This window comes from Colias croceus, chromosome 18, assembly GCF_905220415.1.
Source record: "Colias croceus chromosome 18, ilColCroc2.1".
Classification (NCBI taxonomy): Eukaryota; Metazoa; Arthropoda; class Insecta; order Lepidoptera; family Pieridae; genus Colias; species Colias croceus.
The window spans coordinates 2934353-2961751 of NC_059554.1; the positions used below are offsets into that span (position 1 = coordinate 2934353).

Sequence of the window (27399 nt, forward strand, 5' to 3'; positions counted from 1 at the left end):
CGCCTCTGACATCACACTCACTCGCGCTAGTATCGCTAGGGCGGATTACTTCGATTGCATGATTTCTTTATTCAAAACTGTTATTAAACGTAAAATAAAAGAAAATTGTAATAAAAATATTGCTCATACAGTTAAAAATAATATATAATTTTACATATTCACATTTATTTATTCTTTATTTATGAGTGTTTAGTTCAGTTTTAATTTCAGTGTAAATAAATAAATAAATAAATAAAATCTTTATTTTGCTTTAAACATGGTATTCAATGGTGATACAATTATATTAATAAAGCACAAACATGTTTAGCCAATACAAGCATGCAAAAATAATTACCATAAATGGTGTAATGGAAGAAGGCTTCGTCGAAGGTCGAAATGATTTAATTTGCGTAATATTAATATGAGTGAAACATCTTCAGGCGCGTTTAGAGTAAAATTTCAAGATCGCGTCATGGCAATACCGTAACGTCATGGAGTAAGGCGACGATTCTTCTACAACGATCTTTGCATCTTGGTAATAGTGTGTGTACAAATTCACGCTGGATGTTTAGAAAATCATGTAATCTTTTAAACAGAAAACGAGTTTAAAAAATTGCAGATAATGACGGGGCAATGTGCGCTGACATTCATAACATACAAGAAAATATAGAAAATAATACTAAACAAACCATACAGAGAAACCGCAAGAAAAAAAATCGTATATAAAAAGTATTATATTTATAAAGTAAATCAAATTTGCAGAGTAATTTTCTGTACAAAAAGTAATGATATCCCACCAAAAACATAAATGTAAAAATTGGAGCCGAGTTCAATCGTTGACTTAATTTGCCAAAAAAAGAAATGAGATCTAAATGTGTGCCAAGTTCTGCAGACAGTCCAGAAATTTATTTACAAAGATGTATTAAGTTCTTAGGTTGACTGAAAACTCAATTGTTTTATTTTCCCTTAGAGAACAATGTTTATTCCAAAATATAACTTTTTTAATTTGAATAATATAATTATTTTCACAAAGCAAACAACTAATGACCTATTGAACCCCATAATTTAATGAGGCTAGTTTTTAGAACCTCACAAAATATAAACAGTATGTCAAACTAGCCTCATCAAATTATGGGGTTCAATAGGGCATTAGTTGTTTGCTTTGTGAAAATAATTATATTATTCAAATTAAAAAAGTTATATTTTGGAATAAACATTGTTCTCTAAGGGAAAATAAAACAATTGAGTTTTCAGTCAACCTAAGAACTTAATACATCTTTGTAAATAAATTTCTGGACTGTCTGCAGAACTTGGCACACATTTAGATCTCATTTCTTTTTTTGGCAAATTAAGTCAACGATTGAACTCGGCTCCAATTTTTACATTTATGTTTTTGGTGGGATAATCTTTTATCCTTTTGCATTTGAAGAGCAGCATTACCTACTATGAGACTCGCGCTTGTTATAACTATAATATAAAATACATAATATAATATCTTGTAGTCGCTCACACTTGTGTATATAGCTTAGACAGGAAAAAAGCAAATATATGCGTTTATTTATTGTTTTTCCTCTTATCAAAAGCCCTATCAATAAACAATAGCTTATGTCTCGCAACATTTAATGTGATTCAATCGAATAAGACAATCACCTTTACAAGTTATTGCACATTCTTATCGATAAGAGAATCCGATAAAATATGGCTCAATAATATTACCGAAATTCGCACAAATTACAAATTATGACCGGGTACCTTCCTTCTGGTGGTACCCGTGTATTATGGAGAGAAACATAACAATTTTTCTTCATGTTATCACGTGATGTTATATCTATTAATTTACTAGCGGTCCTCCCCGCCTTCGCCCGTGGTACATGTTTACGTTTTCTCTCATAAGAGCCATCCTCGTACTTCAAGGAGTATTATAAAAAAAGAATTAACGAAATTGGTTCAGATGTGCTCGAGATTTGCGCTTAGAAACATATTACGCGTTTTTTTTTTAATTTATACTAGATTTCTGTACAATTTTACGCTACTGACACAATCTATTGCCCACATATCCATCATCAAACAAACTAAAAACAAGCGCTAAATATCAATAGATCGCCAACAATGCCGCCTGCATTACGCGATAAAACGCGTCACAAAAAAGTGCCTTGCAAACTGATGATTTGAGACGGGGAATAATGACCCCGCACCCTCTGAGCTCCTCTGAGCCAGCGAGGACATCTCCCCGCCCTTGAGGGCTTCGAGTGCGAAGGGCTGCAGGCCTGGCTGCGACTCGATTATGTAACTATAGTGTCGAGAAATTTCCATCTGACGTGCATTATATTTTAACGTTGTTCTATACATGTTTTAATTTCGAACTTCGCGTGATTTCAATGCGCATACAAAACTAAAGGATAAGATTTGTGTAAAACTATAATAACAGTTTGGCTCTACGAACGATGTTTTAAACTAAACGTACGTTTTTGTCGTATGTATCATATTATAATTTTAAATTTATAAAATGACACGGATTAGGTAATTCGTACGTCCTCTCATAATTGGTATATTATTTTTCCATATATTTTGAAATATTTTTAATTTCCCTGAAGAAACTATGTCATCTCGCACTTTTGTAGGTATATTGGTCTTATTATTTACTGCTAAAGCACCCATAAAATATTTCATAACTTAAAAGTGGTAGGTACTAGGTCTATTAATTTTAATAATACACATACATCTCAAGTCCACGCTTGCAATATTGTTGCTACGAAGACACATCTAGAGTTGTTGCTAGTGACATCGCGTCGAAAAGTCAACCTCATTATCACGGTACATTCGCGCGCAGTTTATTACTGGCAGGAAATAGTCGCGAGCGTCCACTCATTTACATGCAGTTGCGCAGGCTCGTCACCGCCGGCTCGCCGCGGCCGATCGCGCGGCAAGCATTAGCGGACATTGATGTATGAAAACATGAAGCGACGAGTACAAAAGTAATATTTCCTTTTGGATGTATGAAATTGTCTACATAAAGGATTTACATAATAATGTGGTAACAATATAACTTTGTAAAATAAAGATCGATTTACAAAAATAAAGGTGAAACAAATAAAAATTTATTATTGTACAGAGGCACTTCTGTTATTTTATTAAACCCAGGCTAATATTATATCCACGAAACATCATCATAGTATTCTTTTAAGTATTGGACATAATCTCTTTAGGTACTTTGATAATTTTGTGATTTTGCTACGTCCGCGTCATGACCTGTTACAACTTGTTACACACAAATCTTTGTAACGAGATATCATTTACAACTTTCGAGATATTGGAGTTAACAAATAACAATGTGACGCACAATCGGCATTGTTCCACAGTCCACAATGTTATAGTTATATAATATTATCTGTGCGCCAGCTAACCACGTACAAAACGCGGCGCATCCAGCGACTTACATCCGCGCGAGTACCTGCGCGCTCATTATCGCGGCTACCTGCACCGAGCCGCCTACAATTACCCGCCGCCAAGGTTTTTTCCGCGACTGTACCAATTTTTACTGTTCCAAGTATTATTCTCTTTTCAACTCACGGATTTGTATAGGTTGAATAATCTAGTCCGCGCCATTTACACGACCGTCGACGTTTTACGACCGATTCTTATTCACATTGTAATTAAGAGCTTAGGGACGTACAATGCTTTCGAAATTTTACTTCCCGGTATGAATTACTTGTCTTATCATATTCAAATGTTTCCTTTGAAAATGTTCAATGCTAGCTTGATAACTAATATGTTTGTTTACAACTTGCGGGTGAATATTTTTGAAACACGATTAGTACTTTTTAAAAGCAGAAGTATAATAACTGCACACCTAACTGCGCCGACAACCATTCACAATATCATCTTTATTTTATAAAAAAACATAGGTACCTAGGTAGTAGGTAGTAATAATCATTTCTTAACAAATTAGGATGAATTTTGAATTTAATTGTCTATAAGTACCTCTGATCTATGAATAATCTTATCGTAAAGGTTATGATGTAATTGGGATTGCAATTCGCAACAGATGTAATATGAAATTTACTGATGGTGATACCTACCTACTTCTGAATATACCTACGTTTGTTAAAATCATAATGTAATTTATCTGGAAGTGCTATAGGGTCTAGGGCTATTATGTATATGCAACAATAATATTGTGATTTAGTTTTGACAAACTTTATTTTTAATTTTTGCAAATTTTACTACATTTAGCACACATTTCGAAAGTCCACCATCACAGTGACCGTAAAGCGTAATACCGCGACTTCGCTACGAACACATGAAACGATGTCATTGAACGAAAGCAAATAACATCCTGCTATCAGCTTATGACATTCTAATTCCCGGCCACGATCCGTCGAGATTATTTACGCCGTCACGTTTTCCTTCTGATTCACCGCGGCTCGTGAATAGAAATTCCTGATTTCGCTCGTAAACACGCGTAGGAAGGTCGCGTCGGTGGGTAGGTAGTAGCGTAGTAAAGAGATAACGAACAGTATGGAAACTAAGTAGGTACCTACCAAAAGCTCGAAACGGCTAACACAAACATACCATATCTTCTACTTGTTATTACGCCGACGAGACTCGTACGTAATAACTAGTAGAAGATTTATATAAAAATCCTCAATCTACAATGGTGCGTTGATTATATGATAGAAAAGGCTTTAAGTTGCTGAACTGCTCGTATTTAATTTACTGTGGCATTAGGTACATTCACGCGCAAAAAGCGGCGACTTATCGACGACGAGCCATCGCCCGCTCGCGCTCGTCGCCGCTTGAGGCTTACGAAGCCTCTCAAATTAGCAATAGCAGCGAGTGGGTTCCGTAAAGACGCCGGCGTAGACACGTCCGCAATTACTCGCGCCTCGCTGGAGATTGCTTTATTGTTAGACGAATGTTTTTTCATCTGGGAACCCATTTCAGCGAGCGCGGAACGAGGCGTCAAACTATTTTACATGGACGCTGCGGGCTAGATATTCATGAACTTTGCTTGCTTGAATGTTATATTCGGTTAAACTAAACGTTAAGACCTGAATAATCACTTACCTTTATTAATAGAACAAAGCATAACATTTTCACATATTGAATAAATATTTAAAGCTCTCAAGCAACGTTAATGTATAATTCATGAATTACCTATATCAATAAAATAAAGAACAACGCAATTAATATAACAAAAGTATTTATTTCAAGTCGCATCTCGCAAAGCTTTCAATATATAGAGGCTAGGTATATAACTCTAGTTAGCGCTCCGTCCTTGTTACATTTCAACACCTTTACTCAATCAATCACATAATATGGATTTACTTTACATTTCAACGACCAACACTTAACATTTCTACGCATCTCAAGAGCGTCCAAAAACCTGGGAACTACAAATCAAACCCGAGATTGTTAAAACAGCCCATGAACATGTGTTTCAAATATAACTAGGTGGATGCACTAAATAGTAAATACCATGACGGCCATGACCAGCGATCCGATTATACGCGATTCCGGGAACGCTCATTCTTTATCTGACAAAACTCCGCAGCGTTCACGAAAAGCTAAGCACGTACCCGTAATAACTCGTAATAAGCGATAACAAAAGATGCAGCGTCCTTTTCAATTAGTTTTTACGATAATGATTTACAGCGGCCGACCGGCAGCGGCGGCGCATTGGGCCGCGGCCATGATGGGGCGCGTAGCGACGGTATTTTCTCTTGTTTCAAACATATAATTAAGAAAGAAATTATGTTAACTAACAGTTTTAAATCAAAAGAATCTAGAATTATCTTTATATTTTATAATTATTACAAGCAATGAAAAAGTTACATTTAAGTTTACATTTTTAAGTAACCACATTAAAACTGTATTAATAAATTTTATCATGATACATATTTTAATCTAAGACCTGTTTATTGAGTGATTTCAGAGCGATTAGCGTTACATGGATAACATGTATAAATCATAACATCCTACCAGTCAAGAGTATGATATTTAAAGATGCCATTGACTCTACATTCTCAACATATCCATCGAATCAATCCACCCCAACAACTGATACAATTCGAACACCTTCAATAGCAACAGAGCAAATATTTTTTCATTTCCGTCGCACGTTCGCACAGAACATTCGTCATTGTGCACACGCCCGCTGCGCCGGCGGCCGGCGGGTGACGGCAGTGACGGTGATCGCCGCGGCCGCTTCCCGGAACACGACAATGGCGGAGGCACGCCGTATCGCCCCCGACGCTTTGTTTACCACTAATAATAATATCTTCGCGCCCTCGACGCGCCGCGCCGCTAATGACGTCACGTAATGCGCTTCAATGAGACCTTATGTACCGAACGCCGATCGATAATCAGTTTCGTGGAAAGCGCGGGTCCGTTTCGTATATAATGACCGTTGAAAAGATTTCTTGGTACAAAAAATTCGAACTATTTTATTACCTTCTACGTCATTAATTCTTTAATCTATTGGTACTTAACTAGAGCTCGAAAGTTTATTTAGTTCAACGCGATATTCTGTAAGTATCACTAGCTGTAAAAGGCATAAACAACCTTTTTAGTTTTATTTACGACATGTGACTACAGTTCTTGAAAATAATAAAACGATCCGTAATTGTATCCTATGCACACTCTTAATTACATTCGACGTGAATGAAACGAGCTTTTAATTCATACAATAAAGTTGGTCCAACACATGATATAGCAATAAACACAGGAACCATTACCGTAACTCAGAACAATAAATTAACTCCATACGAATTTCATATTCCCCACTCCCTGTCTGCAGACCTGTTGCTCTACACTTCTACGGTCTCTCGTTTAATATTTAAACAGTTTTATAACTTTCGATATATCTTATAGTTTTCACCCAGTTGTTATTCTGTTGTGTTGTGACTTGTGTCGTGATGCGACACAGCGTTATTGGACCCTTATATTTTGTTGCTTGCGCCTGGGAAGAAAAACAACAAAAAAGTATATACGCTTTTAGACTCAAGATATAATACTAGCTTTATTCGCGGTTTCGCACGGGTAATTTTATTGTTGCGTGTAATTCATTTGACATTCGTAGGCGATCTGCAAATCATGTGAAATTTAATGATGTCGTAACATACAAGTATTTAGAATTAAGTAATGTTAATCAGGTATTTAATTTACTTAATCTTTCAACAATGAATCTCTTAAAACTATATAATAATATTAAAAAATCAGAGATGGTATTTAAGCAAATAAGATATCTGATGTCATTTGCGCTCATGCCGCATCACACAAGATGTAAAACGACACACACAGTCTATCGTGTTCCTATTATTCCGGTCTTACACTCTCTGACGCTTTTGTTTACCACGAATTGTTCAAAATCTGCGCATACTATATAAAGCAAATGTGAACCACATTTTGTCCAAAACGAAAAGGAACCATCGAATGACCCTTCCATCTATTGTCTATGAGGAAACGTAAAAAATGCACTCACAAAATTATCGCCTTGCGTCACGTCTTGTTTAGAAAATTACAATGCAAAGGGTGCGTTTAGAATGGCTTTGTTAAAATAATAACAAGCATGTCTAGTGCATTGTTTATTTGTGACGTTCCATGTTTATTAGTAAGGAAATTCAATAGTTAAGATTAATTCAATTCCGCTTACCTCGTGTTATGCAGTTGGAACATGAAAAAATGAATCCCTAAAAGGTTCAGTGACAAGTGAAATATTTTATCGCTGTTTTATACTCGTCCACGTTTTATTACCAAAAACTGACCTCTAAATTATCATCCGAATAGAATAAATCGAATTCAACACTTCACGGAGATTTTCGCTTTTTAAGATAGTCTATTCAGAACTTATACTATAGAGAAGAAAGAAAACATGCTAGTTTTTTATATTCAGGGTTAGTTTAAAAAGTTCTTAATATTGCATTGAAATAAGTTATTTCAATTAACAATTATTTCAAATAACCTTAAAAGAAAACAAAAATAAATTAACGCGCGTAACATCTGTTAATTATTAAATCACACGACTATAATTTACCGGCATAATATCTTTCGAGAAATCAGTAACTGCATTTGCATCCCTCAAGTCTAACCCTTCACAAGCATTATCTTATTTTTTGTCCTCTTAATTTCGCCTCTGAATAGACATCATCAGAATAGCAGCTGCTATCTCGCTTACTTTCGTTTCCTTTTGTGAACGTTTATGTAACGGCGCACGACATTGCATTATATGGCGCTGGTATAATTTGAAATTATTAACAAGACCCACCCTCACGTTTGCGCGAAAGTAAAAAGGTAGACATTAATATGAAAGAGCAAACGGAATAGATAGTGAAACGTGGCATCGGAACAATTAATGCAATGTGTATTGTGTACCTACATGAGGTATTTTTGCTTATTATTGACGGCGCTATGTAGAAGCATCTAGTTAACGTATAATAAAGTTAGGATGTAGCTCTGCTTGAAAATTGCGCGATAAACAATCACAATCCATCGTCATCGCGGAAATTCTCGTTACAGGAAACGTAAAACAAAACATATGTACTTCAACCAATTATAATTTATTATTTCAAAGCTCTACCAGACAGACAGCAGACAGTCAATGTTGAAATTAAGGTAGCTAATTGATAAAGGCTAGAATAAAGTGACGAATCCATCTATGACGATATACGATGATCTTTTTAATAAATACTAGCTGTGTAACTCCGCTCCTGTTGGTCTTAGCGTGATGATATATAGTCTATACTCTATAGCCTTCCTCGATAAATGGGCTACCTAACACCGAAAGAATCTTTCAAATCGGACCAGTAGTTCCTGAGATTAGCGCGTTCAAACAAACAAACCTTTCAGCTTTATAATATTAGTATAGATTAATTTATATAAAAAATGCATACCTACATCCCCAAACTGAAATAGTACTCTAATTTATAAGTAATAGTATCTAGTAATCTATCCAAAAATGGGTTGGTCCCAAATCTCAACGGGCACTAACCAAATACAGGGAACTACATACTCAAGTGCATGTGCAAACACATGGTGCATCTGGACAGGACAAACTTCGAGGGGAGAGTGGTCAGGCGGCAAGGCAAAACCGACATCCTTATGCATTCCTAAATTACAGCAACCTTGAGATGCAGCGAACATGTGACAGAACAATTACCGCAACGAGTTAACAGTGAGTTGGACGTTCGTGGAACATTGGCGAAGGACAGGCAATCTTTTCCGCGTACCCATTATAGCTAGTAACCGCTACCTGCGTAACCGCGGCCACGTCACCCGCACGCTATGCGAAGACCCAGCGTAAAAAACTATCACTTCAGCCCGTAACAATTGAAACAATGGCCGCAATTTTCGGAATTCAACTAAGCCTGATAAATGGAATACTAAGCGAGCCCTTTTGTTCTGTGTTTCACTAATTTCTTAATCACCAGATGGAACCTGATACAGTTCGTTGGGATAATTTACATATTCACGATACCGAAATGCCCTGTGTACCTTTTAACTACATATTTATTACAGCAGCTTGGTATTTGAGAAACACAATGTTCTAAAATGAAAATTTTCTGAGACGATTCTGAATCTTAATTGCGCAGCATACTTGATACTTCACAAATCACCTATTGACATTCTGAGATCTACCAATAATTATTATCGTTATTAGCTTCAAGCTGTTTGCCCTCAGTGATGATTGACGATATGAAGCAGTATGATTGACATCCCCCATGGGAGCTTATAGCAAATACACATCTACTCGATTGTATCAAAGTATATTTTCCCATACATTTCGGCCGAAGGTTGTAGGGTTGGGCCGTTATCTATGCGTCAGTCGAATGGCCTCGAAGCGCGGCCCTGTTGCACTCGCGAGTGTCTCGATAACAATTATAGAGAAAACTTATTTTGTTGTTTACTGATCTCGAAGTGCATGCAAATATCGACTCTATCTATTTACAATAGGGGTGTTGATAATAACGGGTCGCGTTCGGTGGACGCTGCGTCGAGTCGAATACTAAGCAATGAACGGTGCTAAGCAAGGTAATATGTCGTCTGTATGTCGCGGTGCAAAAATTATGTGGAACAAGCATTTACACTCCACTTTGTGTGTACTCATTTATTTTTACAAGTTTAACTCTTGAAAGGAATCCAAGAGAATTTGTACATTTATCTGTTGCGAATTCACGTTACTGACATACAAACTTTGACCTTGAGTCTTTTAATCCTTAGAGAATAATCGCGGTTACAACTGATAGCTGCCAGACTTAGCACAATGTGATTTAACTATCAATCTCCGCTGACGTTAAGAAATTCTACTAAACGAAAAGCGATGTGCACATGACACATGTGAAAGTGCGTCAGCATTGTTGTCGACACATGACCGCTTCAGATCAGAAAGTGGACCTAGGTAGTACCGACTCAGCACTTCGCAGGCGTGTGTGTCCTAGGGATGTGAACGTTCAAGTAGGATAGTCGATGTTTTGTGTGCAAACTTTTGAAAGTCGATTGTACTGTAGCTCGTAATACCTATATGAAATGAAAAAAACCTTGTTCATTACAAGGCTCTCTTTTAATTTACTAAAACTAGAGGAAACTTTTGTACTTTACTAACTGAGGGTCAGTATAAATGTCAGTTGCGTTGCATTACGGCAAAACTGTGTCATCTCGGCAAATATCAATACAATTTCGCTCGCGTCTATGCCCATCGCTTATCTCATACCATCTCTAGACTTTAGCGTTGTACGTACAGTAGGTATATAATCTAAAAATTCAAGTCGCGGCGTCAGCGAATGCAGCCGGTCTCGCGCCATCGAGCTAATGAGTGTCGCGGGGGCAGCGGGCGCGGGGCGGACGCGGGGTGGCGCGGGGCGGGGGGCCGCGGTAATGGCGCGCGGCGTCGGATGTCGCCGGGGGGTGCCGCGCCGATAACAAAATCGCTAGAGAACGTCGGAACGTAAGCGAGCACGCGGAACTTGATGTGTATGGCGTATGCGGCATTTCGCGTGACCACCGCAGTCGTTGTTTTAGATGTAGGCGCATATATGTATCACGATTCGTGAGCAAATTGATGTTACGTGCACTGTTAGGTGAACCTAGTTGTAAGAGATATGTTATATAACGTAGTATTTAATTTTTTTTAATCTACTGATTGTTAGTCAGATATTTATCACATTACAGTATACAGAAACACGATACAATTAGATTTTCTTTATATTTCAACAATGAAATTAGTAGGAACTAAGAATTCTAAGAAATTCATAATATAGCTAATATTATTCTAGAATATCAACAGTAAAAACTAAAAATGTATTTTTCTTTTCTTAACTGAAATAAAAAACATTATATAACCATAAGCAACAACCTTAAACCAAAGCATTTAGTAAAATCCATACAAAATATAACAAAAAATATGCCGCATCCACACATTCCCACTCTTCGCCCATCGGCAATGCCCGAAATACAGAGCGGGCGACGCGTCGTAAATCGCGACGCGAGTCGGCAAGGGCCTTTGTGTGGCCTCGACTTGGCAAACATACCTACGCCAACTACAGGCTACCGGCTACACGACGACAAAAACAACCCGACAAGCTGACACTTTGTAACTCCGCGAAATTACGCTAGGCGCTACGACTCGCAAACGGATGATTTAAATTAAATATTACGCTAAACAACGTGATAGATAAACAAACAAGACCTAACGACATCGCGTGTTTATCAATATAAATAGTAAATAAATAGTAAATAACTTTATTGTCATAAAAAATAGGTACAGCTTATATATGAATCCATAGGCTCCTGAATTAGTTAAATACTGTGTCTCAGGAGCCAGTGGCTTCTCCCATTAATTCGAAACAGTATAGATACCTACGTTATACAAAAGAAAATTTTAAAAATAACAAATAAAGGTAAGTGGAAAGCGCTTAAATGCTTGTGTGTGTATATGTGTGAGCGTGTGTGTGTGTGTGTGTGTGTGTGTGTGTGTTTTCATGTAAGTTTTGCTTTTATGTGTGGATATGTGAAAAAGTAAATGTAATCCAATTTTGTATGGAAGACTTTAAATGTAGGATATTTTTTAAAGACACAGTTGGGTAATGATAAGTCCACAACAAACCAATTAGAGCTAATAATGTACCTACTAGGTACATACGTAATGAATGTAGATCATGTAGATGATACATGATAGTGGACACATCACATTTTCAATATTCATGTCTTATTTGTATGTATTTTTATTATCATAAAGATCTAGAGAGATGCCAATCGCTTGCGCTGAGTACGAAACCTGGTGTCTCATTACAAATTTACGCACACAAGCACAACAGTAAACAAAATAAAAACAATACTTCGCGTTGTGTGCGTGTCATCACACAAAATTGAGAGCGACTACTCGTTAGTAAATGCGAAAGTAACTCTGTATGTCTGTCTGACGTCTGTTTGTTAGAAAGAAAGAAAGAAGATTGTTACTCAATCACGCCTAAACTACTGATCCAATTTTCATGAAATTTGCTATGGAGATATTTTGATACCCGAGAAAGGACACAGGCTCCTTTTTATCCCGGGAAAATGACATAATCCCGGAAATCCCACGGGAACGAGAACTATACGGGTTTTTCTTTGACGGCGCGGGCGTAGCCGCGGGCGGAAACCTAGTACTATATAAGCTATAACTATATAAATCTTACAACGTTGAGTCCTATAGTATTATATTTTATGTCCTTCTATAACGTGTTCATACAAAACTCACGCAACCGTGAAAAATACCTGCATGACATCAACCAGCTGTTTGAAGATATCGACTGAATACTATTGATACTAAACACAGTTCACGATTCGCATCAAAGCTATAAAATACATATAATAATAACATTACGACAGAACTTGCAGACAGCCGCGAGACGACTTTACGAGATAAACTTTTCAACTTAGAAAAGTTGCAGGGCGCGCGAGTCGCCACAGAAGTTGGCGCGATAAAAGTTTTCAACCCGAGATCTTTTCGAGTTACCGTAGAAAGTGGATGCGTTTGGAATTAATTGCATTAATAAAGTGCGGAGGCTAGGCCGGTGTTTACGGCTCGGTTACGGGTCGGGGGCGAGCGGGGCGCAGGGTGCCGGACACAAAGGAGAGGCGCGGCCGGCGTCCGGCGAACCGCGACCGCCGACCGGCCTTATCACGGCATTCAGTCGATGTCCGCGCCTCGCGACGTACGTTCCGCTTCCGCGACATCGCCAACTTTCCTCGATCGTGTGTCGTGTTTGTGAGTGTTACCCATCCAGTGACCACGTGCCGCGCAGTGCGCATCAAAGCGATTATTTTATTGGACAAAATTCCTAGTTCACGGTCGTTTACAATAAGGCAAAACGGCTGACCTGTCAAAAATTGTAAACACAACACACGTGCCGGCTCGCAAGTAAGTTTGTCAATATTTTGCTGCGCTTCGTTTTAAACTTTTTTCAGGATTTTTGTTGCGTAGTTTCATTTAAAAAAATCCATGATCGAATTTATTTTTTTTAATTTAAGATGATAGTAAGTAAAATGCAATTCATTATTTTAAACTAAACAAAATATTAACGAAGACTTAGACGCGGAGGAATTATTGATCTTCCACTTTGTGTAAAATCTTTTAGTAATTCTATTTTTCTGTGTTAATAAAATATTAAAAGCGTTAATTTTTATAAATTGTTGCAAAATTTATATCTTAAATAAAAATTCCAGAAGTAACTACCTAATATAAAAATTAATAAAATTATACCTACGTAATTATTTGCTCTCAAAAATACACAAGTTTTATTAGACCAAAGATTTTATTAAATTACTGCCTGCCTTTGAAATTTGAACAATCGCTCGTAGAGATGTAGAGGTAACATAAAATTTTATACAAAAACATATCTTTACAGAATTTAATTCATATTTTGAAGTAGAATACAAATCGCAGTAAACATAATATTTTTTAGTGCTTAAAAGTTTTATTTTTCCATAATTCTACTTATTTTTTTATTAAAAATCCCACTTGATAAGAATAAGATTAAATTTAAAATACAAAACTTAAACTTTTAAAATACTTATTGTAGAGTTTATTCTTGTAAATTAGATTTGCATTTTTTTACATAAAATTGCTTTTATTAACTAACGATAGGTAACGTTTGGGAATCAAAATCCAGAAAAAGCACAAAAAGATTGCTTTAATAATCTTTATCTATTAGTGAAACTTGAAAGCCTCTATTTAAACCAAAAAATAAGAACACTAATTTACGAATTAATCGTGTGCTAGGTATCTTCATTTCAATTTTACTTACAAGCTCTATATAAAGTGAACGAGTTCTATTGAGAACACAATTCTTGAAAAAACTAATCGCGAAATCAAACTAGCCCGTAAGAACTAATAAAAGTATTGGTTATTGTTTTTCACAACAAAGCTGAATCAAAACAAAATCCTGTATGGAATGATGATAATAATGATACGCACACCGCCATCTACCGCCGAGCGGGCAAAATAAAACTCGCAAGGTCACCGTGTCAACGACCTGACAACTTTTGCCGCTTACTGTTGTCGTAGGTCATAATTTTATGCCTTCTTTTTGTTTATCTTTTTCGTAACTTTATGGCCTCCCGTGCAAATACATTTTATTTTTTATTCCGCGCAATGTAATCGCAAAGTATAGAAGCGATAAAAATAACAGTGACATTCAATCAACGGCGAACGCAAAATGCATTTAGGACGTAGGTGTTTTGAACTTACCTCTAGTTCGTTGGCCTTTGTTTCTTCTAGTGTTACATTCGGGATTAGGTTTGATCATATTTTTATAATTGACAATAGGAATCTTATAAATATTTTTTACTTTATTTACGTTTGCATTATTAAATACAACATGTATAACGATGATTAATTATTTATTATTAGTACCGTTTTATCATAACTATCTGTCGTTTTTGTCGAGCATAACTATGTTTTCAGAAATATTTTATGTCTATCAGTAGAATCTATATCTATTAATAAAAACCTTTTTTTTTTGTTACAGTAAGCGAGAGGGCAAAATGTCTACAAAGGGCAAGCGACCAATGCGTGCCCTAACGCCAGGGGATAAAATAGAAGCCATCCAACGTGTCAACGACGGCGAGTCGAAGGCTTCTGTCGCACGAGACATAGGTGTGCCTGAGTCGACATTACGGGGATGGTGCAAGAACGAAGACAAGCTGCGTTATATGACTTCGCGACTGTCTTCACCAGACACTGATAAGAGCAACGATGGCGAGCCACCGGACAAGCGTGCGCGTACCGAGTCGCCAGCTGCACCCGCATCACCAGCAACCGCCGGCCTCGACCTCTCCTCTTCGGTCAACGTGTCCCACAGCGTCCCCCTCCCCACCCCGCCCGCTGACGGTCCTGTCGAGCTGACGACTAAACGCGCCGAACCCTCTCCCCCACCGCACGCTCCCAGAGAACGCCGACCCGACCCTGGGGCTAGCGTATCCATGAGTGCCATCAGCCCCTTATCTGGACTTGGACATTTGCCAGGCCTGACCCACTCACATTTAGGTCTGAGCTTTAATGAAATCGCTACAAATTTAACTCTATTGGCACAACTCAATCCTGGCCTCTCGGCTTTATCTGCTCAACCGGCTAGCCGCGCCCTACGCTCTGTGCGCTCACCGAAACCAGCTCACAATGGAGCATTAAATCTTAACGACACTAAACATCGCAGCAAGTCCAGTCATTCTTCGGACCACTATAGGCATAGCTCAAAATCGAATCATCATCATACGTCACAAACCTCAGCTAGTCAACCCGTTGATGACACACTTTGGTACTGGTTAAAAACACAACAAGCTATGCTCGACTTAACTGCGCAGACGACGGCTGCTCATCCACTACAACTAGGGAAACCGAGCGAACCCACGCTACCACCAAAACCGGTAGCACCAGCGCCTCCTATCGGATCTCATCTGGATTATAACAGGAACTCGTGGTTGTGGCAGTATTACAAACAGTTCGGGGGTGCGATGCCTTTACCCGAAGATAAACTCAAATCTGCATCACAGGTGCCAAAAGATAAAACTGCAGAGAATATTCTCTATTCGCAGCTAACAAAAGGTAAATTAGAAGAGGAACACGCCGTTACCACGCCCGCTGTTAACCCACCTTCACCACAAAGACACCATGAGATTCGAGAGCCAGTCAACGAGGAGCCTCGCTTAGCTGAAACCGAAACCGCGACAAGCCCGGAAGCCGGCACGGAGAATAAAGAACCAGCTACTGAAAAGAATCAAGATTCCGGTAGAAATCAGACAAAAGCTCGAACTGTTCTAGATAATCTTTTGTTTAATAACACAAATCAAGCGACAAACGAAGACAATAAAGTGAACGGCTCTATGAACGGAGGATGGGAATCGGGCACCGTAGAGGCGCTCGAACACGGCGAAAAGTTTCTAGCGTGGCTGGAAGCCAGCGGCGACCCGAGCGTGACGCGCATGCACGTGCACCAGCTGCGGGCGCTGCTGCACAACCTGCGCACGCGGCGCGCCGCCGCCGTGCCGGCCGTGCCGTCGGCCGTCGCGGAGGGAGCGCGTCGCAAATAAAAGCCCGGTCGGGACCGCACGCTGCGCTCGCTACAGGGAATATTTCAATTATTACTTGTATATAGTCGTACATAGTTACTTCGTCGCCAGTAAGCGTTCACTTGTGATATGTGTAGCCAAATTTGCGTACCTTTTTTCTTTGTTCTAAAAGAAAAGCTATGCATTATATTTCTTTATTTTAAGACTAAAGTATAGATAAGTTAATATTCCGGCGCTATTCTCTTATAAACGCTTCGTGGACTATTATGAATTATGATAGTTAATCTATTTCCGAGTTTATATCTATTAAATTATAGTGGACAGTAAATAAACATTGATGTTACATAAATATAGACACATTACTTTTCGACGCACACAATCTGTTACGCGATTAGATTAGGTAGTTCTGGTGTATGTTGCCATTTGACGATTACATTCCTAGGTAAACCCTACCGTTGTAGTTAAATCCCTGTGTTCTACCTCAAGTCGAAACTAAGTATACTCAGTCACGGCGTCCTTGGAGCGTTGGTATGTCGTGTGGGTAACCGATGGTCGGCTGGCTGGGTGAAAATACCAAATATTGAATGGATATGAGAGTACTCGATGTGCCAATCGTGCGAGCAACATGTTGTTATGATTTGAATGATTATTATTGCGTTGAAGCTGCGCGTGTAATTGTTTTGTATTGCTCAGTATTTAATATTGTAGACATTAACGTGTCTCGACTCGGAATTGTATTATATGTTAACGTTAACAGTTAAGGACACTGTGATCAAAATTATAAATTATTGAGAGATTATTAATATTATAAGAACATTCCTATGAATAGAGTGTATTATCTTAATGTTAAAGAAATGTCCAAGGTTTAAACGTGGATCGGTACATAGCGTACCTTATAGAAAAGTTAAATCTCTATTTCTTTTCTCTAATGTTAGAATAGTTGATTTGCATTTCGTGTTGACGATATTAGCTCACTGAAAATTTTTCGAGAGATGATATTTTGTACAAAATTAAGAAATTTGATTATTAATGCTCCTATGCAGAGTTTGTGATCTTGAAAATGTTGAAGAAATAAATTAATTGAACCTTATTTTGGTTTTATTTCTCTTCAAAAACATCCCAATAAAATTATTGACATGTCTACTTAACTCCCCGGAATCACAGACACAATCTATTGTGTCGTGATCCGATCGGGCCGCTCGGGGCTCAATGGGCTAACAAGACTCTAACTTCTAAAAATGATGTTACTTAGATAAACTCTACGTAGCGTAGTTATCATATCGCCATCCATTGAAAGAATAATAAAATAAAAATATGCCTGAACTCTCATATTAATAGATTTAAGCACAGTAAATTATTTCTATAAACTATTAATGAAGTTTGTCAAAATAAATATACGAAAAACTTACGTGCAGCATAGGCTTTGTCAAAGGTTCGAAATCGAAGTAGTCCGATACAAGCGAAGCCAAACCCTGCCAAGTATTTGTGCCGGTATAACATAACTTCGTTGGCCGTATGGAAGTACACACCATTTTCTGTATAAAATATATGAAAAAAGATCAAAAAGTTTGAATCGTACAGACTATGTGCATAGCGCCATCTATGACTGAAACAGGGACTGTAATGAAACTACTTCGTGTACAGATAGAGTTCGGGAAGTAAGAAATGTTCAGTGGTTTCCGTCACATGACATAGATGGTACTGCAACTTTTTATCAACACTAGACTAGAAAATTTTTCATTTGTGATTGATCATTAATTTTTAAATTGAAATACTTGCGTAAATCATAATTAACACTGCACAAACTCACAAAGTACAAACTAGTCACTCTTATCACTTTACCTGTAAACCGCATTCATTAGGTGCTTGAAGCAACAACGGCCTTCGAAACTTGTAATGAAATAAAAACTGCCGCCTGAAGTTTTCCGCATACGCTAGAATTAGCCTCTCTTTCGTGCTATTAGTGTAGTAACTCTTTGGGAAACAAGTTCTTGTCTCAAATACAGGTTCAGATATTTCTGGCCAACACAAATTAATTACGCCAAGTTCATAAATTGCATTGTTCAGCGACTCTATCGTCATGGGCTCCAAAATATCTTTCAGGCCGAAAATCTTTGGGGGAATTTCCTCAACTACATTTTCTTCCAGGGGACGGTTGAATATTTCACTGTTTGTATTCTCATTTACCTCCAAAACAGTACCCAACGGTTCAGCATCGCTTTTCTTTTCCTTGTCTGAAGTATGAATATCAGACGCAACTTTTACTGTGCTCATTTTTTCCTATAAACGTTAATATAAGTAACAAATAATTTATGTAAAAATATAGACTAGAGATTTCATGAATTTCAGCGTTTCAGTTGCCAAGCAACAGCGAAAGTCATTTACATAAATTGACTCGATGAAGGTTTTTTAATGTTCCTAGCAGCTCTTTACGTTAGCAATATAACTTTATTTTTTGTTTCAGACGCTCTGATGCGAATTACGGTAAAGATATTGTTATTATGTTCATTCTGATACCAATATTATGATAATAATATGTTTGTTTCCAGAAATAACTAATAATTTTGCACTTGGAGTAAATGGAAAAGTAAGAGAAAACAAAAGAAGGCAAAAAAATAAATAAATTAATTAAATCACTACATATAGTATATCCCATCTGTTTGCTGGCGCCCCAAAATACCAACTTCTTCCTCTATACCGTATTGAACGTCGGGCAACTCGAATAATTGACAACCCAAAAATCTCCGACAAGCTTGATCCGCTCTCGCTCAGAAGAGATTTAGCATCGCTCTGTGTTTTCTATAGAATTTATTATGGGGAGTGTTCTGAGGAACTCTTCAGTCTAATCCCACCCGCTCAATTCCACTACCGCACCTCCCGCCAGAAAAAAAAGTTCCACCCTCACCACCTCGATTGCTGGCGGAGTTCCACAGTGCGTTTTACGCGAAACTTTCTCCCGCGAACTGTGAAGCTCTGGAACGACCTACCAACGGTGGTATTCCCGAGTTCTTACAACATGGAGACTTTCAAAAGAGTGCCTTTAAGTACCTGAAAAACCGGCAGTTATGTAAATAAATTCCCGTGATATCACTCTCTTTCCTTTTTGAGGACAGCAACACATCCTCTTCCCAGTGGAGTGGATGCTTATGGGCGGCGGGTTTGCTTAACACCAGGCGACGCGTCTGCTCGTTTGCTTTCCTATTGCATAAAAAAAAATAGAAAAGTCGCTTTCTCTGTTCCTATCCTATGTCCATATCTTGGGTCCATATAATATATGCTAGCATAAATCTTTAAAATATGCAACGGATTTTGATGCGGATTTATAATAAAAGGATGCAGAAAAAAACTCATGTTAAGTATATTAAATTAAACATGGATTTTATCTAAGAATCTTGTTTCGTTCTTAATTTAATCGCTTTATTTAAGTTTAACTTTTTTGTAACTATGCGTAAATTCATTCCTATGGTCCACTCAGGACCTCAGAACCACTGTCTCTAGATCTACGTATGTACAGCAAGTAGACCACAGTAGACTAAGGCCGCGTTTCCATCTGCTAGAAAACTTCCGCAAGAAATGTCCGACATTCTGTCTGACAGCAGCTTGCAAGTATAAGTCTTCCACCTGCAATTAGACTTGCAAGTTGCTGTCAGACAGACTGTTGGACAATTAGATATAAGCTTCTTGGTTGGACACACGTTGGACACAAGGTCGGACATTTCTTGCGGAAGTTTTCTTTCAGGTGGGAACGCGGCCTAATAACCACAGCTAATAACTGTGTCCTAGTATTTTAACCTTCCTTCCTTCCTTCCTTCCACGGCGCAATGACCCAAAGCGTATCTTGGCCTCCGACACCAAAAGTTTCCAGGTATCGCGCCTTAGCGCCTTGGCGTTGAGGTCTTCCTTCTCTTCTAAGTTTTTCTCCTAAGTCTTTTAACCTAGTAAATTTAATTTTTTTTATCTATATATGTTTTTATACCACAGGGATTTAACTTGGTTTTTACTGTACTGTGGTGTTAATTTCTGTGGTTATTATATTAAAATGCTTCTTGATATTATATTATACATAGATAAAAAATCATCTTTCAAATTTTTTCGAAGGGATCTTTATTTTTTTACTAACAATACTGGAATTAGGAATGACATTGACAACTAGTGGTTGACTTCAAACGTCACTGTCAATGTCTAGTCCATACTGCAGTTTTGGCTAAACTTAATCATTTTCATTTCTCATTTTATCTACTATATTATTAATACCTACTTTAATGTAAAGCAAAGGTCAAAAATCAACAAAGCACTGTGTTTTCTTTGTTTTTAATTATTAATTTAATTTCGTGAATTACGTGTTAAAAAATAATTTGCATATAGAACTCATAAAACCTATCTACGCACCAATATAAATAACAGTGTAAATAATAGACCGTGAAATTAATTATATTCATGTTTTCTGTGTAAATGCTTATCAGTTAGAATAATAAGTGTGCTTATTCCTTTCAAGAAAGTGTAAACCCAAGGGCACGTCGCAATGGGTAATAAATCATCGCTATTGTTAAGGGAAGAAGAAATAGCCCAGATTCAAGAAGAAACTGGATGTAAGTTTTACTTATTTTTTATTTATATGCTTTTAAGTATTTTAATAAATAATATTAATAATATTCGTTAATGTTTCAATATTTTCAGTTACTCCAAACCAAATTGAGCGTCTCTATTCTCGCTTTACGTCTTTGGACAAGAATGACTGCGGAACACTTTCCCGAGAGGATTTCCTGCGAATTCCTGAGTTGGCCATAAATCCTCTTAGTGAGAGGATTGTTTCCGCCTTCTTTGCAGAGAGCCATGACGATAGAGTCAACTTCTTACAGTTTATGCGAGTGCTAGCTCACTTCAGGCCTATCAGGAAGAATAGAGAGAATAAACTGAATAGCCGAGAGGAAAAATTGAGGTGTAAGTTAATATAATTATCTTAATATAATTATCTCTAATAATTATCTTGAGTGTTATCTTAATTACATTTCTTGAAAAATAAAGGTGAAAAAAGGTCATTGGAAACTTTTTTCCAGCATTTGAACTGCAGGCGTACAAAGGAGAATGACCACGGGTGGTATCGGTAAAATTTGAGTTGTGCCACGTATTCGTGATATTGTTAATTCCTATTTGTATTTATAATGATCATATGTATCACTATTAAGTCTTAATTATACCGAATAAATAGAAATAATATTAAAAGTTTGTGTTTTGAAACATGTATGACCACGTATGGAATCGGTAAAATACTAATTGTGTCACGTGTTCGTGATATTGTTAATTCCTATTTGTATTTATAATGATCATATTTATCACTATTAAGTCGTAATTATACCAAATAAATAGAAATAAAAGTAAAAGTTTTTGTTTTGACACATATATCTATCTCTCTTGCAAGCGTCCTGCGTCTTAAGTCATAGTTTCTATTTGAAATGAATCTTGAATGAATGTGTTCGACGCAATGTTCGACGTAATTTTTTTTGAAATAGGTAATGTTTATTACGATTTACTTTTCACATTTGTCTTGTAAATTAAAATATTACCTATATAATAAATGTAAAACTTAACGTTCATCGTTAGTTTAAACTCGATAAAGTATTTTTTTGTGTTTTAAGTGTTGAATAAAACTATTGTTTTATTTTTATTGTCGCGAACTGCGGCTTATTTATATAAAAACTTTAATCGTTTCTAAAAGTACTAACATCAAGCTTTAAATTGAGCTATATTTCATCTTGACACAATAAGTTTGATTGCGATACCAAGTGCCATAGTCACTTGGGCAATCTCCTTTGAACATGTTGTACATTTAACTATCTTTTTTGTGAAGAATGGGAAACATAAATGAGAGCTTTCAAATATATTTGGAAAGTATTGTATGATTAAACTAAAATGAATCCTTAAGAGATTTTAGTAAACTATATCACAGAACAGTTAATAGTACTATATACAGTCTGTAATACCCTGGACTTAGGCAGTAGGTGGGACAGAGCGCTGGCCGCATAAGTGGGCTGTTTTCTTAATAGAAAGTATTCTTAGTAGAATTTATCAAATGTGATGTTGGTAGGTATCTTTGGCAATTCACAAATTTTTAGTTTCCATTTATTTTCTTTGATCAAATGAAAATTTCTTTCCAAATATAGTACTTTTCACGTCTTATGGGTAGCGTAAGTCGGGGTGTATTCCAATTTAGTTAAAGTGTTAAATTTTTCACCAATTAACATTTATTTTATTGTTTTACAATACATTATAACTTTAATTGATGTTTACAGTTGCATTCTCAATGTATGACCTGGACAATGATGGTATGGTGTCAAGGGATGAACTATTGGCTATCCTGCACATGATGGTTGGAGTGAACATTAGGTAAGGCTGTATGAACTTTGATATTACAGTGGACCCGCGTTAGGGTGAGGATATAAAGAGACAGGTTTCCGGTGCAGACAAACCAGTACGGGTAGGTACCGATCCGCACAGGTACAATATTTCTATGTTATCATATGCGTTTACGTATAAAGAAACTGGTTGTAACTTGTAGGAACTGACTACCTGGACAGGGACATACGGGTTTGAACATTTGTCGGAGTAGGGTGTGTTTAAAATGGATATTATAGACAACAAAGTTCTCATTGCCTTAGTGTTCGAAAAGACACCTTTGAAATGGGTTGACGATGCCAGTTACACCAGTTCTTAATTAAGAGATGTTGTATTTTATTTAACACGTAGTCGAATGTTTCTGGTGTCATTCTGGTATAATCATAAAAGTCGTCTTTATTAAATCTTAAATCTTTCAGGAATAAATGGTTATATGTACCATATTCATTTCTTTTACTGTTAATATTCGATACACCAACCGTTCTTCTTTTTCTACATTTTAATTTTAATCCGACATGTCTATACTTGTTAAATCCCTATTTTTCGACAATTTTTACGTCGATCATGCATGTTATAAACGTGCCACCACTATTGCGCCTCGAAGATATTGTTTTTAGTTCTAAAATACACAATGGAACATGATTTGTACCTACTTCTGAAACAGAACTACCTATAACATCTTGTTGTTAGGTACGTAATTTGTCGAATTACAAGGTACTTAAAGATAAACATAAAAAGATAAGTCCTGGATTAAAATGCTAAAGTGTTATGTGATAGCAATAAAGACATTACTTGTTGAAATTTTTATAGGTTTTTGCAGTTGTAAATGTAACCAATTTTTTCAGAAATAAACCTAGTTATGCTTAGAGTATTGTTTTGTTATATTAACCCATTAGTGCATAACGTTCGATAAATCGGACGTCAATAAAATCGTTATTTTAGGAGTATTATATATTTTACTCAAGATTTATCTTTTTAAAACAGTAGTTGAATATATTTTCAAACTCGGCAACACTGTTCTTATAAAATATATTAACGCGCATGCGTGACAGCTGTTAATTCGTAAAATTGCGGCACGCGGTCAAAATTCTTCGCGGCGAAGGTAAGATTATTTTGTGTTTCTATTATATTTTGTTTAGTGTTATGGGTGATAAATGGATATTTTGATTGCTAAACTATTCGACTATTTATTTTCAATGTAATTTGTACGTAGCCACTGTAATTTTGAATACTATGCTTGCGAATTTCGTACCGTCCGATTTATCGCACGTTATGCACGGTGGGCACTGCACGTCGTGTTTTGTTGAATTGTTACAGGTTACAAGTTCATGAAATATTATCTGCTTTGGAGTATGAGGAGGTTGATAATCATCATACAGACATGTATAATCATACAGAAAATATAATTTACGTTGAGCCCTCCATCGAGAATGCCGATTAGGTCACTGACAAAGACAGTGAAAGAAGAAGACCGGATCGGATCGGATTTTCAGTCTAATTACATTGAGCAAACTTCCGGCTAACAGTGGCATAAAATTGTTTTTCAACAATTATTTTACGTCTTTGCGCCTGATAAGATACCTGAAGGAGCTTGGCTATTATGCTACAGGGACCTTGAAAGCTAATCGCACTGAGAACTGCCCGTTCAAAGACGTCAAAAAATTCAAGGAGGTGCGAGGTTATTACTATTACCGACTAGCTGATGATGTTTTCGTATGCCGGTGGAATGATAAGAGTGTTATCACAGTAGCCACTTTGAAAATCTAGAAATTACATCTGCAACCCGCTGGTAAAACGAAAAAAAAGCTAAAGTGCAAGTCCCTCAGCCATCACTTATTTCAAATTACAATAAGTATATGGGTGGAGTAGACAAATGTGACCTGGCTGTTGCAAATTTAAGAACTCGAATGCGTATAAAGAAGTGGTGGTGGCCCATATTTGCATATTTAGAAGACTTTTCAGTAGTAAACGCCTGGTTACTTGCTCGGAAAAATGGCTGAACAAGAGACACTGAGTCCTTATTCGTTTTTAGACGTTTCATAGCAAGAAGCTTACTTTCGTCACATGGCGCACCACCACATCAAGGTCGCAAGCCAGCCATTATGTACAATGAGGTACGATGGTAAAGATCTGCTGGCTGGTCCCAAAAAGTACTGAATGTCGGTGTGCAAACCAATGTGGAGGAAAAAGTAAATTTCAGTGTCAGAAATGTGATGTAGGTCTTTACCCGAAATACCACATGGCAAATCACATCGTACATTATAATACGTTTATCTTCTGTTGCTTTTTATAATAAATTTCTTCATAAAATCCGTACTTTTATTTCAACCTCTTTTTAACATCAATGTGTCCGCCATGCATAACGTCCGATTTATCGGACGGACTATAAAATCTGAACTTTTACATAAACTAAATATTTTATGTCGTTTAATCATTAAATACACTCTAAAAGATGATATATTATAGTGATCATAACGAAAAAGGCGCTAATAAACTTTATGCACTAATGGGTTAACTGTGTATACATATTAGAAGAATAAAAAGATAAAAATTATACTATACTAGCGGTCCGCCCCGGCTTCGCCCGTGGTACATGTTTATGTTTTCTTTCCATAAGGACCATCCTCGTACTTCAAGGAATATTATAAAAAAAGAATTATCGAAATCGGTTCAGCCGTTCACACGTGATACCGTGACGACGCGAAACGGGTTTCATTTTTGTATATATAAGCATGTAGAATCAAAAATAAAAAGCAGATATTTTAACTGAACAGTGAACACTATTTTTTTATCATTGTAGGAAAAAAAATGGGCTGATGACGTTGACTTTATTAATTTGTATATTTCGAACATTTCAGTGAAGAGCAGCTATCTAGTATAGCAGAGAGAACAATACTGGAAGCAGACACCAATAATGACCAGATGATTTCCTTCGAAGAATTCTCTCGAGCCCTCGAAAGGACTGATGTGGAGCAGAAGATGTCAATCCGTTTCCTGAATTGACCACTAACCCTATGAACTGTGCACATTAAATACCTACTAACTGTAGTGTTTGTGGTTTTTATTTTTAAGCTCTTCAGGAAATGACTATGGGGTTTAGTATTGTTAGAGAAATTGTTCTAGCTGCGGCAATTTAGTTTTGTGGTTAACATAATGAATGATTGTATTCGATTGTATCTTGATAAAGAGCCATAAAAATGGTATTTGTAATTTTTTAGCGAGAAATCGACGTAGTATTTATTATAGCTGATAAAAGATAGCGAATAATTTGTTCCAAAATAACAGTTCCTGAGCGATGAGATGTATATGTCCAAATTTTTGTTGTAAGTGAGAGCGAAGCTTCAAAACTTAGATACCGTGAAACAAATAAATGTTATTTGCATAATATAGTAATTAGTATGCTTTAATCTCACAATTGTATTAAATTCATACATGTTATTTAAAAAGTAATACCTATTTAGCGCATATAGTCTGATATTTAAATTTGAAATTATGTAGCATCAAAATCTATTATACTTAATTGCTTTAGCTGGGATATTTGCTCTCTCAGATATGTTACTAATCCATGAATTCTCAAATATTACTTAAATTTCACTATAAAGATAAGTTATTTGAGTAATCCTTGAGAAAATCTGTCAAAAGATGTAAATGTTGTTGTGACCAAATTAAAATATTGTAATATATATCTAACTTAGCGTAATATATTTTGTTTAAAATATACTGGTTTTATTTATTACGTAACTTAGTTTACAAAATAAAAGGCAATTTAACATCAAAATTTTCATTGTTGGAGACGTTCTTTTCGTCTCGAATCTCACCTCGTGATCCATCCGTCTAGTCTAAAAAATTATATTTATAAAGCACTAGGTTTCCGCCCGCGGCTTCGCCCGCGCAGTCAAAGAAAAACCCGCAAAGTTCCCGTTCCCGTGGGATTTCCGGGATTGCATCATTTTCCCGGGATAAAAAGTACCCTATGTCCTTTCTCGGTTATCAATATATCTCCATACCAAATTTCATGAAAATTGGTTCAGTTAGTTTAGGCGTGATTGAGTAACAGACAGACAGAGTTACTTTCGCATTTATATTATTAAAGTATGGATTTCAATGTCATAATATCAAATTCAACAAAACGCTGCGTTCCATCGTTACAATATTGTAATCATAGAAAGAGAGGGCTTTCAGTTTGTGCGTTTCGTGTCGGATGGCTGTGGTGCGTTAGACGGACGTACGGCGCACGGATGATCCTTTTTTTTCCTGTTGCGAGCGTTTTGTATAAAAAAAGAGGATCGTCCCTGCGTCGTACGCATGTCGTACGTCTGACTCACCGCTTCGGCACCGCAGCCATCCGACACGAAACGCTTAAATTAATAATAGCCATACAGGGTTAGTTTTCAATGACCGGCCAAATTTTCAGAAATGTTTCAGAATCGATAACATTTTCGATCTGATGAAAAAAAAAAACTTTTTTTTTTATTAGATTTCATT

At 36.8% G+C, this 27399-nt stretch overlaps 3 protein-coding genes across 4 annotated transcripts; 2 read left to right on the forward strand and 1 right to left on the reverse strand.

The window, feature by feature from the left end:
• Positions 1-13159: 13159 nt before the first annotated feature.
• LOC123699745 (protein distal antenna) lies at positions 13160-17611 on the forward strand. Its single transcript, XM_045646757.1, has 2 exons — positions 13160-13375; positions 14985-17611. Exon 2 carries the CDS (start codon positions 15001-15003, stop codon positions 16540-16542), a length of 1542 nt encoding a protein of 513 aa, XP_045502713.1. The 5' UTR covers positions 13160-13375; positions 14985-15000; the 3' UTR covers positions 16543-17611.
• Positions 17028-18855, reverse strand: LOC123699893 (coiled-coil domain-containing protein lobo-like). Its single transcript, XM_045646941.1, has 3 exons — positions 18364-18855; positions 17931-18056; positions 17028-17081 (listed from the first exon to the last, which is right to left on the reverse strand). Exons 1-3 carry the CDS (start codon positions 18793-18795, stop codon positions 17028-17030), a joined length of 612 nt encoding a protein of 203 aa, XP_045502897.1. The 5' UTR covers positions 18796-18855.
• Positions 18856-20707: 1852 nt separating this feature from the next.
• On the forward strand, positions 20708-26630 carry LOC123699468 (calcineurin B homologous protein 1). Of its 2 annotated transcripts, none has more exons than XM_045646407.1 (5): positions 20708-20926; positions 21017-21110; positions 21199-21462; positions 22812-22905; positions 25773-26630. In XM_045646407.1, exons 2-5 carry the CDS (start codon positions 21044-21046, stop codon positions 25915-25917), a joined length of 570 nt encoding a protein of 189 aa, XP_045502363.1. In that variant the 5' UTR covers positions 20708-20926; positions 21017-21043; the 3' UTR covers positions 25918-26630. The 2 variants fall into 2 exon arrangements, with proteins under 2 accessions (XP_045502363.1, XP_045502362.1); XM_045646406.1 differs by having other exon boundaries at positions 21021-21110.
• Positions 26631-27399: the final 769 nt, after the last annotated feature.